General features: G+C 39.0%; 1 protein-coding gene across 2 annotated transcripts in view; it reads left to right on the top strand.

Annotated features, from left to right (window-relative positions):
• The first annotated feature begins 3,354 nt into the window (after nt 1–3,354).
• LOC114661336 (serine/threonine-protein phosphatase 6 regulatory subunit 1-like) overlaps nt 3,355–16,645 on the top strand; it is a 150,134-nt gene continuing 136,843 nt past the window's right edge. The window contains exons 1-2 of one of the 2 annotated variants that reach the window (XM_051933870.1): nt 3,355–3,911; nt 7,456–7,682. In XM_051933870.1, the coding sequence (XP_051789830.1) occupies nt 7,456–7,682 (227 nt within the window). In that variant the 5' untranslated portion in view covers nt 3,355–3,911. The remainder of the gene's footprint in view (nt 3,912–7,455; nt 7,683–16,645) is intronic. The other variant, XM_051933871.1, reaches the window with a different exon arrangement.

Raw genomic sequence — 16,645 nt, 5'->3', positions numbered from 1 at the left:
ACGCAGACACAGGGAGAACATGAAAACTCCACGCAGGACAGACCCGGCAAGCGAACCCGGGTCTCCTAACTGCGAGGCAGCAATTTTGACATAACTGAGGAGGAAATATTTTCTAAGTAGTAAATTTTATCAAAGTAAGAATAAAAACTGGAACAAATTAATCCTTAGGAAAATTAGTCATTTCAAGTGCTGGTTCAAGGTTATTGTCATCTGTACATAGTACAATGAAATTCTTACTTGCATTCTTCCTGAGAATAGTAAAAGTAACACAGTATCAAAAAAGAAACACACAAACAAAAGCATACATAGAATGCAACATATACACTGCTGTGTAAAAATATTAGGCACCCTAATTTTTTTTATTATATTAATTTTGTCATAAAGTCAAATATATATGGGTAGATGATTTCCTGCTCAGTGCTACGCCAACTGCACCTCCAGTGACTGCTCGGTTAGTTGCAGAAGTCATAAGCTAGGGACCACCATTCTTTAAAGTTTCACCCATAGTCCAAGATCAACTCCTGGTGCTGGAGCAGTGAACAGGGACATTTCCCTGACACTCCCTGCATCCAACCTTTACTCAGGAGTCACTCACTCCCCAGGCCCTGTACTTCCTCCTCAGGAAGTTGCCTTCTGCAGTCTGTCTCACCATAAACCAAGATCCTTGAGCAGGCATGTTGTTGATAGGCCCACAACCCCTCTGGCTCCTACTACAACTGGGCACAGCCTCACAAACCATTTGACTTCCCCGGACTCTGCAACTAGATCCGAGTATTTTAATTTCTTCCTTTCATGCACCTCCTCTATCCCTTCCTCCCATGTGACAGCTTAATCGGGAGCAGAGATTTTACATGTCTGTCTGCAGTGAGGTGCTGCAGATCTCCCCTGGGAAGTGGAGCTGCCTTCCCAAGTCCACCTCCATCTTCCACTCTGCTCCTGTAGCCAGAAGCTTTAGTGCTGCCCTTCTGCTGGAGCTATCCATGCGCTCCCCCTGCCTAAAGAAAGAGATTTGATGGTTTGCTGCTGGATTCTCATGGTTTACATCAAACCTTCTTTTCTCCACCACTTCTGCCAGCTTTCTGAGCTCCTGTTCATGCCACCATTTGAATTAACCTTGTGCCAGTGAGATTTTACAGTCAGACAAGATATGTTGGAGAGTGGAATTGGTCGTCCTGCATAGGTCACAGGCTTTCTCTATAGATGTTTATTTTTTCCTGCAACCCTGCCCTGGATAAGAGGGTTAAGAAAATGGTTGGTTGGATGTATGCATGGATGGATGGATTTTTGTTTTTTTGTCTAATTCATTAGCATGTCAGTAGAAAAGAGCACATTTAAGACTTCCAAACTTTCATTTTCCAAAAATTAAAATGTTACAGAGAAATGTTTGTATTCTTTCAAATATGTAATTTGTTGCTATATAGTTTGGTGCTAATGACCAATCACATAAGGTGTTGATTAATTTCTTCTAAGCACATTTCTGTTTTAGTTAATCTGTTTGGTTCAAACTGGGCAACGGACAATTAAACTAATGGTTGAGGGCGTGGAAGATGTTTTTCAAACTTCAAATGATCAGTTCTCACACCATGGCAAAAGTGAACATTCAGCCTGATAATGGAAATCCTTGTGCAAGAAATTAACATTTTAATTGAAGAAAGAAACTTATCCTCTGCTGGGACAAGTTTGATAAAATCTCTAAGTCATAAACCGGGCAGGAGAAAAATTGTTCATTGTGTCTTTAATTATCTCTTCAGCAAATGCCAAAGAGGGATCATTCATCACATTAGTTGGAATGGTCAAAAAAGTATGGACAGAGGTCCATTTTATAAACAACTCAATTCACATTACAGTGCTGATTAATGTATACATACATACTTGCAACTGAAAGTGGTCTTTTTTACATATTTTAAATCTTTGTCTCAAAAGAACTTCATAGTTTCTTTAAAGGAATATACCAGTGTCATAATTGCAATCCCCTCATGAAAGACAAAGGTTTCAAAAATAGTTCTGCGATACATGGCCCAATTTCTGTCAATGGGATCAGCATGGCAGAAAGAAATTTTTAAAAACAAATTTATTAAGGATCTATTCATTCCAAAAAAACCCTCCTGCTGTGCAACTTATGTAGGCAGAGGAGCAATGGAGGGAGAGCCTTAAAGCTAAGATCTAGACCTGGAATAGTGTTTCCAGTGTCAGTTCAGTAACGGAAAACAGCCAACAACTGTCACCTCTATAGCTCCAGACATGGACGTTTGCCTGCTCACTTGTAATCAACACAACAGCATAGAAGTGTTTAACACCTCAGATGAACTGCATGACAGTGTAACACTCAATATCTGTACTGCTCCAGCTAACAGTAAAGTGCTCAAGACACCTTTTCCTATTTCAGAAACAAAGATCACCCCTCCATTTCGAAGATGTGCTGTTTCAAGAAACTGAAAGTGGTGGGTTTTGACAGCAACTTTTAAAAGAGGGCTATGTAACACCGTTGACAAGTTGCATAAGCCAAGGATGAGCCACGAATAGTATGAGTTGGAATTTCATCACTAGCAGTAGGGGCACCTATAAAAGCAACATGCCTGCAAAGTCTCAAACAGAAATCCATCCAGTGTGGCAATAGCGAACAAACTTAAGAAAATGAGCCACCTAAAGAGCCATGAAAAGAGTAGAGGCTCCAGTCTATCACTCAAATGTCAGCGCAACAATACTGAACATATTTTGCACCTGTGTACATTAAAAAAAAAATTTGGATCGCTCTAGAGGTTGTTAGAGAAAAAATGAATAGCAAAATAAATGTAGTGAATGCTGATATCCTATTTTGTTATGCAAAAAGTTAAAGAATGTAACAAATCTCTTCATCTTACGTGTATAATTATTTATACACAAAATGAAGTTTAGTAGCAGAATTCCAATTTATAGTTTGTTTATTAATTACTTTTATTCGCTTGTATATACTCTGTAAAAAATATTAAAAATAGCAAGGCAATCAAAACAAAATATCTGTTCCCCAAATTTAATTTGTACTAATACAGTTTGCCTCTCTATTGTAGTTTATTTTTCTCTGGTATTGCAATTGTTTAAATACGTTTTCTTTATTAGCATTTGTAATTTACTGCTACAATGTATTACATACACCTGTAATGTTTTCTCAATTAATATATAACTAATAAAAACACGTTCTATAACGCGAAAAACAGAGCGCAGCAACACCTCGCTTGCGGTCACTTTATACGTAATATCCGGCTTTAGAACCATCGAGTTTTTCTTTGTTGCTAAATATAGATAAGTCAAGTGACCACAAATGTCAAGTGAAGCGAAGATTGGTTGTGTACACGTAGGTTTCTTCCCAATGCATTCTGGGATAGATTGTGGTTGAGTCGCTGTGGGGAGCCATATTGCAGCTGTCAGTTAGAGGCTGGCTCCTGCAGCCGGAAAAAGAGAAACGTTTAACGGTGCGGGAGTAGTGAAAACTGGCTGCGGGAGGCGGCGGAGACAGCGGGGCAGAAGGATTCGCACCTTCGCCACTTAGTCCGCGCCGCCTTGACCCGCCGTGGCCCCTGCTGGAGGATTTTTTGGGGACGAGTTAAAAGAGGCGGCCCAAGGAGCCTCGTATTTTATTAGTAGGGCTGGCCTGAACAGAGAGGTTGACATAGAACTGGGGAAGACGGACGATCTCCGAAACTTTTCGTGATTTACTTTTCTTGTTCCGGATATCACATGCTGTGGGTGTACTGCACACTTTTTTATTGCTTATTTATATATTTTGTCGGTGTCTAAGCTTCGTGTCACTCTTATATCGGTGTTGTGGAGATCTACGCAAGCTTGTTGTGGACTCGAATGTGGACGCCTCGCAATTGAGATAACCGGTTTGTCCAAGAAGAGAGGGGGAAAGGCTCCTGCTGTGGATCGGCAAGGTCAGTTACCGGCGTGTTTTTTTCCCGTTCTCCGCCGGCTTTATTAATAGGTTCTCTGCTCTCGTCTCCCGTCTATTTATAGACGCTCGGCGTGCTCGCAGTGTTGCCCGGCAATAGGCTTAATTCTTCACATGCAAGGTGCATCTACAATAAGTTTCTTTTTGCATTTTTCGTTTTGTGCAAATTAAGATTTGTAGATAAACGAAAGACACCAGCACAATATGTTAGCCATTAACATCTAAGTGTCCGTCATCCCTCAAATTAGTCTTTTCGCCATTTACTATTTTTCAGTATATAGTGTTTTTGTTGAGAACGTTATTACTGGGTATTCTAAAAATGATGTACGTTATATTGTGGAAGAATTAAGAAAATGTTTGCAAAGAAACAGAAACAGTACAGAAAGAAGTGAAAATGAATCTTACAATAGTTTTTACGCTCTCATCCTAGTTGTGTTGCTATTCGACTGCGTAGTCTTAAACTTAAAATTTAAACTTCCGCACAAGATTTAAAAACAGTAATTACTAAAACACGGACTGAATGTTACAGAGATCGTATATGTACAGTATGCGAGTTAAATTTTATAAACGAGAGAGGTTTATAAACGGGAGTAGTATGGTCTCATTTTTGATGATGGCACGATTCTGTAACTATTTGGGAGTGTGTTTTCCATCCCAGCACTATAGTTTGGATTTCATTTATAAAGTTGATCATATTTACTGTTTAAAGTTTTCCATCTCTATCCCTGTTAAAATATACCCGTTCTACAGAACGTTTCTGATATAAGTAGTTACAGGAACGCAAAAAACAGGGTGTTGAGTGGTTACAGACATATTTTGGAGAATGCTGCACTGCATCAAAATATTGAGAAGGAAGATGGAAAATTACTGAATGTTTAATACACCTTATATCAGAGTGTTTTTTAACGGATCATTGTAGTAGCGAGCTGTCAAAACAAGCTTAGAAAGTTTAGTAATTTGGTACAGCGAAGATTTATGAATGTTCTCCATGAGTTAACATTTTTCTGCAAAATGTTACGTGTTTTGCAGTGAATATTGGGAGCAATTATATCATAATCCAAGAAAAAGTAATGCTTATATAAACTTAGTTAAGATGTGTTACTATTTAGTTTTGTTAAACCTGTTTTTAATAACAAAGTAATATTGTAAGAAATATCCATTGCAGGACTCTCTTGCGCAACCACTTGCCCTCATACCAGGGTCAATTTTACCCATTTTTTTTTTTTTTTGGTGTATATACCGTATATGTTTATAATAACACACATTTTTTTGGAAACTCTGTTGCTGACATCCTGCTGAACTTTGCAACTCTTGGAGTGTGGGTTTTTACGTGTTAACTCTTTTAGGGCTAATTTTTTTTTGTTTCTTTTCTCCCAGGGATGAATATTTTTCCAAAAACTAACTTTTTTAAAAAAAGAACACAAAGCAATTGGAATCAACAAAAAATATTTACTTTTGACAAATGTTACTCTCTTGCATGTTGTATGAGCCTGCATACTCTATGATTTCACATACATATCACATACATTTTACACAGCAAAGTCTGATCTCGCTCAAAGCAGCCAATTTCAGTCATTGCCACATTGCACTGCTTACAATATGTGTTGCTTTGGTGCTTCATATTAATATACTATGAAGAAGCAACATTTTAGATAGATAGATACTTTATTAATCCCAATGGGAAATTCACAATTTTAGGAAGAGGTCAAAATTTTTTTTTCTTTTTGGCAATTAAAGGTCTTTCATTGTAGCTAAGGTATAGTGAATAGAATCCCATGCGCTGGTTACAGATAATACAGTACAGTTAAAGGGTTTTTATGATATTGTTGTAGCCCAATAAACATCTTTGCCATATAGTCACCTAATTCAACACAGGCTTTGGATTTCAAACCCTAAGGTTGTAAGTTCAAATCACTTGACCTGCCTGTGCTCCAGAATGAAAGAAATATATGTAACCAGTCATAAATGTTGTAAGTTACCTTCGATAAAGGCGTCCTCCAAATAAGTTAATGTAAGAAAATGTAAGAATTGAATAATGAGAGTGTCATATCATTAGGATTAAACAACAATGGAGCACAAAATATGTGTGGTACACATAGATGAATTTAAGTGTTGGATATGAGTGGTACTCAAAACACCAAGTTTGTAACAGCTGTTTAATTATAAGTATTCTCAACTGCTAAACCATCTCAAAAGTGAAATCATTAGATAACTTCATCTGTAAGCAAGGAAAGGTTTGTTTGTGCGGTTTGGACAGCAGTGAAAAAGACAAGAAAACACAATTCTGAAGTCTGACAATTACTTCTTGTAGTGTATTCACACTAATGACTTAGTTTATATTTTTGCTTTCTCCAAGATGCCAGCTTATAATGTTGCACAACAGTGGTGATAATCATGTCTCCACCTCTTATTGCACTGTAATTTCATTAGAGGATAGTTTGCTGTGTTGTTTGGTTTCTGATTAATGATTCTGTTAAATGGTGGTGAAATGTTTAGGTGCTTTTTGCATCTAAGTACATACCCTCTCAAATGCATAAGCAGACTAAAATATTTTTGTCAGTTTCATAGATTTTACTTTTCCCAATAAGAGCTTAATTTAATTAGTATATTTAACTCAAAATTAATTCTTTTTTTGAACTTGGTTCATTCAGTATATGATTTTTATGGTCTAGAGTCTAATCAGACACCATCAGTTATAAGGCAGGGTCCAGCACTGTAACAGATGTTAGTCTAGTGTAGGTCTTTAATGTAAACATTGACACTCACATGCAGCAGGTGAAGCCAGTCCACATTAATTTCTAGGAGAGTACAGTTGAATAGAAGGATGATTACTGTGAAGATGCAATGCCATGCTGCTCAAAATAAGAAGTGACAAAATAGTTGTTTTGAGATCATGTATTTTACCTTGGTTCATCACACTAAACAATAATTGCCCGACATATTTCGCTTCAAGCTGTTCAAAACTGCATTTCCAAAAAGTTTCCCATACAATTGAAATTGTGTCTGGAGCAAGTATGAATTCCTTTTAAGACATTATTTAAAATTCAAGATAGGTTGGTGTATTTTTGTTTGTTTTTCATTTTTCCTTGGCTTTGCACTGCTGTGAATGTTCAGGCTTGGAAAAAATTACCCTTCTGTTCTGTTTAAGCCACTGAGCTAAAGCGCAAATATTTAGTTCCTTATGTAGACAATAATGCAAACAAATAACTGAAAAGACAATAAACATTACTCGGTGCAAATGAAAAGGACTGTAAAATTCTGAATTCTGGGTAACTCATTTTTTAAAGCTTTCTTCATTAATATTAGCAGAAGACATGATTTCTTCAGTCTTAGTTATTTAACAATGAAGGTAATCTTATGAGAAAAAAAAAACAGTTTGATGTAGTAATTGTCACTTGATGAAGGTTCTTGTTAATTTATCTCTCTTGTGTCTTTTTTTTCTTTAAGACCTAAAACTTTTCTCTTTAGTGGTTGGATTGTGTTGTAATGTAAGTTTTAATTCTTCTTCATCTGTGTCATATTGTTAGATGTTCTGGAAATTTGAGATGACATCCAGCTCTCAGCTGGACTCTGTACTTGCTCGGGAGGATGTTGTACTCTCCGAGGTACTGGACGAAGAAGATGTACTTCAAGAGTGTAAAGTGAACAACCGTCGACTTTTGGAGTTTCTTACTCAGCCCCAAAACATGGGAGAGTTAGTAAGCTATATTACACAGGAGCCTCCAGAAGACCTTGATGAGAGGTGGAGATTCAAGTAAGTCAGAATTTAGCTTTTAAGCCCAAATGAGACGTTTTCTTTTATCAATGTTTCTGTAGAACTTCAATAGTATATTTCCTGTCACTTAGGTGCATAGTGATGTTATAAGTTGGAATTAATTTTGCGAGCACTTTATATAGACACTCAATTATGTTTTAGGCTTGCTAATCAATATACCTGATCTTTCATGATTCCATTAACAGCACAATTTTGAGAAACCTTTATATAAGCAGGCCTGCAGCTTACCAATGAAAAAAGTTAAGTACAGCCCGTAAAATGTTTTTTTCTTTTTACTTCCATGTAAATGGAAGTTTAGTGATAGGGTCAGAAAATCGCTATCAAGTTAAGCTCAGATTCTGATTATATGATAATCAAAACATGAGAGAAGTTGAACTTCTGAAAAAACAGACCTTTCTGTTTTATCATGTTTGTCTTGTTACAGGCTTTAGACCAGTTGTTTTTAGTCCAGTTTATGCAAATAGTACTTATTTCTATATCCTTTAAAAATGGTTTAATTTAACCAGGGTTTAGTGATAGGGCCAAGTTTATTGATTTGCAAATTTTTTGTAGGAATAGTTTTTGAGATACTTTATTTAAAAGACCTTGCAGCAATTAATTCAGAAAAATATAAAAAGATGCCACTTCCATCCATAGATAAAGAAGTACAGTGAACCCTCGTTTATCACGGTTAATCCGTTCCAGACTCTACCATGATAAATGAATTTTCGCGAAGTAGGATTCTTTATTTATAAATAGAATATTTTCGCAGTTAGAGCATAGAAAATCTGTTTACGACCTTCTAAATACGTTTTTTAACATTATTAGAGCCCCCTAGACATGAAATAACACCCTTTAGTTACCATTATACTCGTATTACCCAATATATTAGACAAAATAAGAGAAAATAAGACATATTAGACGTTAGAAATATCATTATTACTAGGCTCACCCACCTTTTAAGATGACCGACTTTTATCCTCAGTTTGTGTGCGCTCCATGTGTACATCAGGCATGTAAGTGTAGGGAATGAGAACATCAAAGTGCCCATTCATAACATCTCCCAAAAACCTAAGTTTTTGTGTCCCCTCGAGTGCCTGTCCAAAGTCGTACAATGTCAGCCCGAATCTGTACCACTAAAGACGGAGTTTCATGCACTAAATAAGCTATAGATGAGAATAAGCAAGCACCATCTCCCCTGATATTTACTACGCGGTGAGGCATTTGTACTCCATCAACATTAATTCTTTCCAGAGACATAATTTTGTCTATTTTTCCAGCGCATCGCACACAAAAGCAAGGGAACTATGGGAGCACCAGAACTCTGCTCACATCGCGTCACTTCGTACTGAAAGCCACAAGTAGTAAGTCTGTGATAAGCGGAATACCGCTACACTTTGCACTCACGGGACGGAAGGACAATCCCAACCGCTTTTATATAGTAGATAATTGTACTGTACATTTAATTACACACACACACACAGTTCTTACACACAACCACTAACCTATGAAGGCATGACCTCAGTAGGAGAGTCTCAGGTGGTGCAGTATCTTCAGCAGGTGCGTCGTTGTCTTCTTCCGCTGAAGGAGTACTAGGAGTAGGCAGTGGGTGTCTGGGTGCGCGGCTGAAGAGCATCTTGATAGGCAGTTGCTGGCGCTGTCTTTTCATATGCGTGAGGAGGCTTTTGTAAGGTATTGCCATCTTTGATCATATCCAAGAGTTTCACCTTCTCCTGGATAGTAAGCATCTTCCTCCAGTGCTTAGTTTTATTGTCAGAAGGCTTGGAAAAAGCAGCACGTTTAGGAGCCATCGTGGGGCTTAGATAAAAGTTCTCAGAAAGCGCATGCGTAGCGACGTTAGCGTGTATGAGAAAAAATCACGATAGAGTGAAGCCATGAAAGTCTAAGCGTGATATAGCAAGGGATCACTGTACATTCTTGGCTGTATTAACTGATATTGCATATTGCTCCCTTTGGCAGAAACAACCTTAAGTCAGCATTTCCTATAATAATCTACCAGTCTCTGAGAGTGACTGGGTGAAAGGTTTTCCCATTCTTCTATGCAGAACTCTCTTACCTGTGCAATATTCAATTGGTGTCTTGTGTACACAGCCCATTTCAAATCTCTCTACGGCATTTTGGTGGAATTCAGATGTGGATTTTTAACTTATCAGTTCTATAACTGTCCATAGCCTCCAAGCCATTTCTTGGCAGATTTAGTAGTATGTTTAGGGTCATTGTCTTGTTGCAAGGCCCTCTTTTTCAAAAAATTCAAAATTCTGGTTGATGCTCTCCTATAAACTTCAAATGCCCTTTGTGTCAACTAAGAATTCATAGTGGATTCTGTGATGGTCAGCAGCCCAGGCCTTAATGCAGCCCCCAACCATAATATTTGTACCATCATGCTTTACAGTTGGTACCAGGTTCTTTTGGTCAAATGCTGTCTTTGGTTTTCACCAAACATTGCTTCTGGTGCTGGGGTGAAATAACCCATATCTTTTCCTCATCTGTCCAGAGGACATTGTTATAGAAGTCGTATTCTTTGTTTAAGTGTTCATGGGCAAACTCACAAAAGAGATGACAGATATGGCTTTTGTTATCAGGCAAATGTAGAAAGTTGTGCAAAGGGAGAGAAGCTGCATTATGAGTTTGTAGATTTGTGAAAGGCATTCAATAGAGTGCTGTTATTGCGTGCTGCTGAAGTGGTCATTGTTAAAGTTGGGTGGGGAGGTATGGTTAGTGTCTACGTTGATGTTAAATGTATAAGGAAGCACAAATGGTGAACAGAACAGCAAATGGGGTGGTAGAAATTTTAAGATGAAGGTAACGGGAACCAGAAAGATGCGTGAATGATTGGCTTTGGAATACTAGTATCACAATAATCTTATTTTAATGGCAGAAAGTAAAATGGAATTGGTTTAGAAGAAACTGAAATGAAAAGTAGTTTGTAACTAAAAAACCTTGTGGTAAAGAAGTAAACACCCAGGTGATGGTTAGAGGTGGAAGGGCAGGAGGAATGGAAGTGGTGGGTTCATGGCCATGTAGCGCATGTGGTGGAGTTGGAGAGAAATTCCATCCAGTGTATTGAAACAGCTATAAAAAAAAAAAAAAATAACAGTCCCTGCGGGCAGCTGTAATATTTGTATAACATTATGCACATGCTGTAGCTGCACTGGTATTTTGTGGCACTCCGTAACTATTTGCATTTCTTACTTGTACTGCATATCTGAAATGATGCGACATCCTCTCCCAATTGTTGTAGCTCCTTTTGTCTAAGTGAACATCACACCTAATTTTACAGTCACTACGTATCCAATACTGAATGAATTCCAAGTATTTTCCTCTCTTTGCATTAGTATTATGGCATAGTGTATGCATGTTTCTCACTTAGTGATGAATGTATAGTATGTGTCGCAAGCTACAAAAGATTATGAAGAAACACCTATGGGGACAACACCAGTGCTTATTCTTAAGTGGTGAATTTTCCTCTGTTTGAAGCCTAACCTGAAATGACTTTATCCAATTGTGTTAAACATTATTATTATTATTAGAGTTAGAAGCAAGGTGATATTTATTTCCCAAGTTCTTCAAATTGTTTCTCTTATTCCAAATTATTTTAGGAGTAATAATGTTATTGTGTCCATAATGTCAGATAAAGTAAATCCTTTTACAATTTAAATAGAGGTTAAGAATACAGTTCCTTAGAGTTTGTACTCTGCTCCTGTTTTAGTTTGATTTGAACTGAGAAATAGGACAAAAATGTGACATCTCTTTAAAAAGGATCAGTATTGGTATTTTGGTATTGGATGAGATAGATGGGGGCGGCACGGTGGCGCAGTGGGTAGCGCTGCTGCCTCGCAGTTGGGGGACCTGGGGACCCGGGTTCGCTTCCCGGGTCCTCCCTGCGTGGAGTTTGCATGTTCTCCCCGTGTCTGCGTGGGTTTCCTCCGGGCGCTCCGGTTTCCTCCCACAGTCCAAAGACATGCTGGTTAGGTGGATTGGCGATTCTAAATTGGCCCTAGTGTATGCATGGTGTGTGGGTGTGTTTGTGTGTGTCCTGTGGTGGGTTGGCACCCTGCCCGGGATTGTTTCCTGCCTTGTGCCCTGTGTTGGCTGGGATTGGCTCCAGCAGACCCCCGTGACCCTGTGTTCGGATTCAGCGGGTTGGAAAATGGATGGATGGATGGATTATTATTATTATTAGAGTTAGAAGCAAGGTGATATTTATTTCCCAAGTTCTTCAAATTGTTTCTCTTATTCCAAATTATTTTAGGAGTAATAATGTTATTGTGTCCATAATGTCAGATAAAGTAAATCCTTTTACAATTTAAATAGAGGTTAAGAATACAGTTCCTTAGAGTTTGTACTCTGCTCCTGTTTTAGTTTGATTTGAACTGAGAAATAGGACAAAAATGTGACATCTCTTTAAAAAGGATCAGTATTGGTATTTTGGTATTGGATGAGATAGATGGGGGCGGCACGGTGGCGCAGTGGGTAGCGCTGCTGCCTCGCAGTTGGGGGACCTGGGGACCCGGGTTCGCTTCCCGGGCCCTCCCTGCGTGGAGTTTGCATGTTCTCCCCGTGTCTGCGTGGGTTTCCTCCGGGCACTCCGGTTTCCTCCCACAGTCCAAAGACATGCAGGTTAGGTGGATTGGTGATTCTAAATTGGCCCTAGTGTGTGCTTGGTGTGTGGGTGTGTTTGTGTGTGTCCTGCGGTGGGTTGGCACCCTGCCCAGGATTGGTTCCTGCCTTGTGCCCTGTGTTGGCTGGGATTGGCTCCAGCACACCCCCGTGACCCTATGTTCGGATTCAGCGGGTTGGAAAATGGATGGTTGGATGGATGAGATAGATGATGTTTTTATCTGAAGATGGATGCTTGCTTAATTATTTTGCAATAGCCATTCAGTTTGAAGTTATGTGTACATATTCAGTAAGTGTAGCAGAAGCTCAATATACAAGTCAATTATCTGCAAAAAGCTTGCAGTACACTTGTTAGCAGAGTTTGATTTTAGCAAAAAGCTTTATCAGTGGTGATTGAAAGAGCTGTCAACTTGAGGAGCACCATTGATTAATTGAATAAGGATGAAGAAGTAAAGAATTTTAATGGTGGTGTAGTAGATTAATACAGTGGACTCTTGACTTACGAACTCAATTCGTTTGCGAGGGCTGGTTGTAACTCAAGTTGGTTGTATGTCAAGACTATTTTTCCCATAAGAAATAATGGAAATGCCCTTAATGTGTACTGAACTGCCCACAGCAACACTTACTTAACTTTTTTTAATAGAAAAGGGTTGTATAATGTGCATAATTTACCAAAAACACCAATACTTTTTATAACTTTTTGGTTAGTACATTAGAAAAAGTGCCTATCCTACCAGAAACAAAAATTTCATACTGTACTCACCATTTAAGTTGACATCTTTGGCTTGCAGGAAGGAAGGAGGAGGAGAATGAAATGGAAGGTGGTTATTGTTTGGAAGGAGTTTCCTTATACCAATCTTTTCTTTGTAAAATTGTCGAGATGGTGGATTTCGACATGCTGTACATATTAGCGAGATCGGTCACACGAACGCCACTCTCATATTTCCACACAATTTCCTTCTTTGTTTCGATTGTGATCGCTTTCTTTACCTTCGTTACTTTCGCTTCCTTCCTTAGCAATTATCGAAATAAATTATATAAATCATTGCACTGACCGAAATTACGTCCACAGACACATGTATCTGGGCTCCAACTGACGCTTACAAACGCTCTCGGCTGTTTGTTTGTTTACACTCGCACAAGCGGATACACGTGACTGCATTCGGGTCGTAACGCAAGATGTTGGTCGTAATTCAAACAAAAATTTTGGTTGTAAAGCAAGTTGTTCACATGTCAGGCCGGTCGTATATCAAGGGTCGACTGTATATGTACTCGGTTGCAAAGCTCTGCAAGACCCATTATACACATGGTGCTTTCCGTAAGCTATGTTTGCTTTCTGTTTGGCAGTTTGATAGAAAAACATGTGGCAAATGTTTTAGGTAAGTTTTTAAGTATTGTGATAGCATTCAACCTAAGCATTCTTCATCTATTATTTAGAAACTAGCCAGAAAGGGAATTTATTTTCAATCAGGTGACAGTTTCGGGGAATACAAACTTAATTATTCAATGTCTTCTAGAAGTAAAACTTTCCTTTCTGACATGGTTCATCCTGATGCAACAATGTGAGAAAATGAATGGGAGAAAATAAGAGAACTTTAGTGCTTATTGCTGAATGTGTATGCTCTAAGCTAAATGAATTCAACTGATTGGACACTGTTTGTTTTATAAGAAATAGAATACTTAAATATTCTGTATAACAGGCTGCTGTTACTTTCACAGTGCAGTATGTTTGTTTTGTGCTCTCTGAATCATAAGATCTGCTATGAGCAAGAATAAAAAACGATTCAGGCTATCCTCTTCTTTAGATCAATATCATTTTAACAGTGCTGAGTATTTTAGTTGATCAAAAGAAGATCTTAATGTTTTATTTTTATAAATTTACAACATTGTAGTTTTCTGCAGCAATTATCACATGATGAATTAAAAGCAATCCCAGGCCTTATATACAGTACTGTGCAAAAATTTTAGGCAGGTGTGAAAAAATGCTGTAAACAAAGAATGCTTTCAAAAATGGAAGTGTTAATCATTTATTTTCATCAATCAACAAAATGCAGTGAATGAACAAAAGAGAAATCTAAATCAAATCAATATTTGGTTTGACCACCCTTTGCCTTCAAAACAGCATCAATTCTTCTAGGTACACTTGCGCACAGTTTTTGAAGGAACTCGGCTGGTAGGTTGTTCCAAACATCTTGGAGAACTAACCACAGATCTTCTGTGGATGTAGGCTTCCTCACATCCTTCTGTCTCTTCATGTAATCCCAGACACACTCGATGATGTTGAGATCAGGGCTCTGTGGGGGCCATACCATCACTTCCAGGACTTCTTGTTCTTCTTTACGCTGAAGATAGTTCTTAATGACTTTGGCTATATGTGTGGGGTCGTTGTCCTGCTGCAGAATAAATTTGGGGCCAATCATACGCCTCCCTGATGGTGTATTGTATGATGGATAAGTATCTGCCTGTATTTCTCAGCATTGAGAACACCATTAATCCTGACCAAATCTCCAACTCCATTTGCAGAAATGCAGCCCCAAACGTTCAAGGAACCTCCACCATGCTTCACTTTTGCCTGCAGACACTCATTATTGTACCACTCTCCAGCCCTTCGACGAACAAACTGCCTTCTGCTACAGCCAAATATTTCAAATTTTGACTCATCAGTCCAGAGTAGCTGCTGCCATTTTTCTGCACCCCAGTTCCTATGTTTTCGTGCATACTTGAGTCGCTTGGCCTTGTTTCCATGTCGGAGGTATGGCTCTTTGGCTGCAACTCTTCCATGAAGACCACTTCTGGCCAGACTTCTCCGGACAGTAGATGGGTGTACCTGGATCCCACTGGTTTCTGACAGTTCTGAGACTGATGGCACTGCTGCACTAAGTTTCCTTGGCCGTCCACTGCGTCTACAGTCCTCAACGTTGCCCGTTTCTTTGTGCTTCTTCAAAAGAGCTTGAACAGCACATCTTGAAACCCCAGTCTGCTTTGAAATCTTTGTCTGGGAGAGACCTTGCTGATGCAGTATAACTTGTGTCTTGTTGCTGTGGTAAATCTTGCCATGACAAGAAACTGTCTTCCACAACCTCACCTTGGTAGCAGAGTCTGGCTGTCCCTCACCCAGTTTTAAGCCTCCTACACAGCTGTTTCTGTTTCAGTTAATGACTGTGTTTCAACCTGTGTGTGACATTGATGACCATTAGCACCTGTTTGGTATAATTGGTTGATCATACACCTGACTATAATCCTACAAAATCCCTGACTTTGTGCAAGTGTACCTATAAGAATTGATGGTGGTTGGAAGGCAAAAGGTAGTACAGTGATCCCTCGCTATATCGCGCTTCACCTTTCGCGGCTTCACTCTATCGCGGATTTTATATGTAAGCATATTTAAATATATATCGCGGATTTTTTGCTGGTTCGCGGATTTCTGCGGACAATGGGTCTTTTAATTTCTGGTACATGCTTCCTAAGTTGGTTTGCCCAGTTGATTTCATACAAGGGACGCTATTGGCAGATGGCTCAGAAGCTACCCAACTTACTTTTCTCTCTCTCTCTCTCTTGCGTTGACTTTCTCTGATCCTGACGTTGGGGGTGTGAGCAGGGGGGCTGTTCGCACACCTAGACGATATGGACGCTTGTCTAAAAATGCTGAAAGATTATCTTCACGTTGCTACCTTCTGTGCAGCTGCTTCGTGAAGCGACATGCTGCACGGTGCTTCGCATACTTAAAAGCTCGAAGGGCACGTATTGATTTTTGACTGTTTGTTTTTCTCTGTCTCTCTCTCTCTCTCTCTCTCTCTCTCTCTCTCCCTGCTCCTGACGATGGGGTGTGAGCTTCCGCCTTCAACAGCTTTGTACCGGCGGTGCTTCGCATACTTAAAAGCCAAACAGCCCTATTGATTTGTTTGCTTTCCTCTCTCTTTCTGACAGTCTGTGCTCCTGACGCACACTCCTTTGAAGAGGAAGATATGTTTGCATTCTTTTAATTGTGAGACAGAACTGTTATCTCTGTCTTGTCATGGAGCACAGTTTAAACTTTTGAAAAAGAGACAAATGTTTGTTTGCAGTGTTTGAATAACGTTCCTGTCTCTCTACAACGTCCTGTGTTTCTGCGCAAATCTGTGACCCAAGCATGACAGTATAAAAATAACCATATAAACATATGGTTTCTACTTCGCGGATTTTCTTATTTCGAGGGTGGCTCTGGAACGCAACCCCCGCGATGGAGGAGGGATCACTGTAACACCAAATATTGATTTGATTTAGATTTTTCTTTTGTTCGCTCACTTTGCATTTTGTAAATTGATAACAATAAACAATCATTA

Source organism: Erpetoichthys calabaricus, chromosome 11 (genome assembly GCF_900747795.2).
Source record: "Erpetoichthys calabaricus chromosome 11, fErpCal1.3, whole genome shotgun sequence".
In the NCBI taxonomy this organism is placed as follows: Eukaryota; Metazoa; Chordata; class Cladistia; order Polypteriformes; family Polypteridae; genus Erpetoichthys; species Erpetoichthys calabaricus.
Note: the sequence above shows the minus strand (reverse complement) of the source record. Positions and strands in the feature narration are given on the sequence as shown.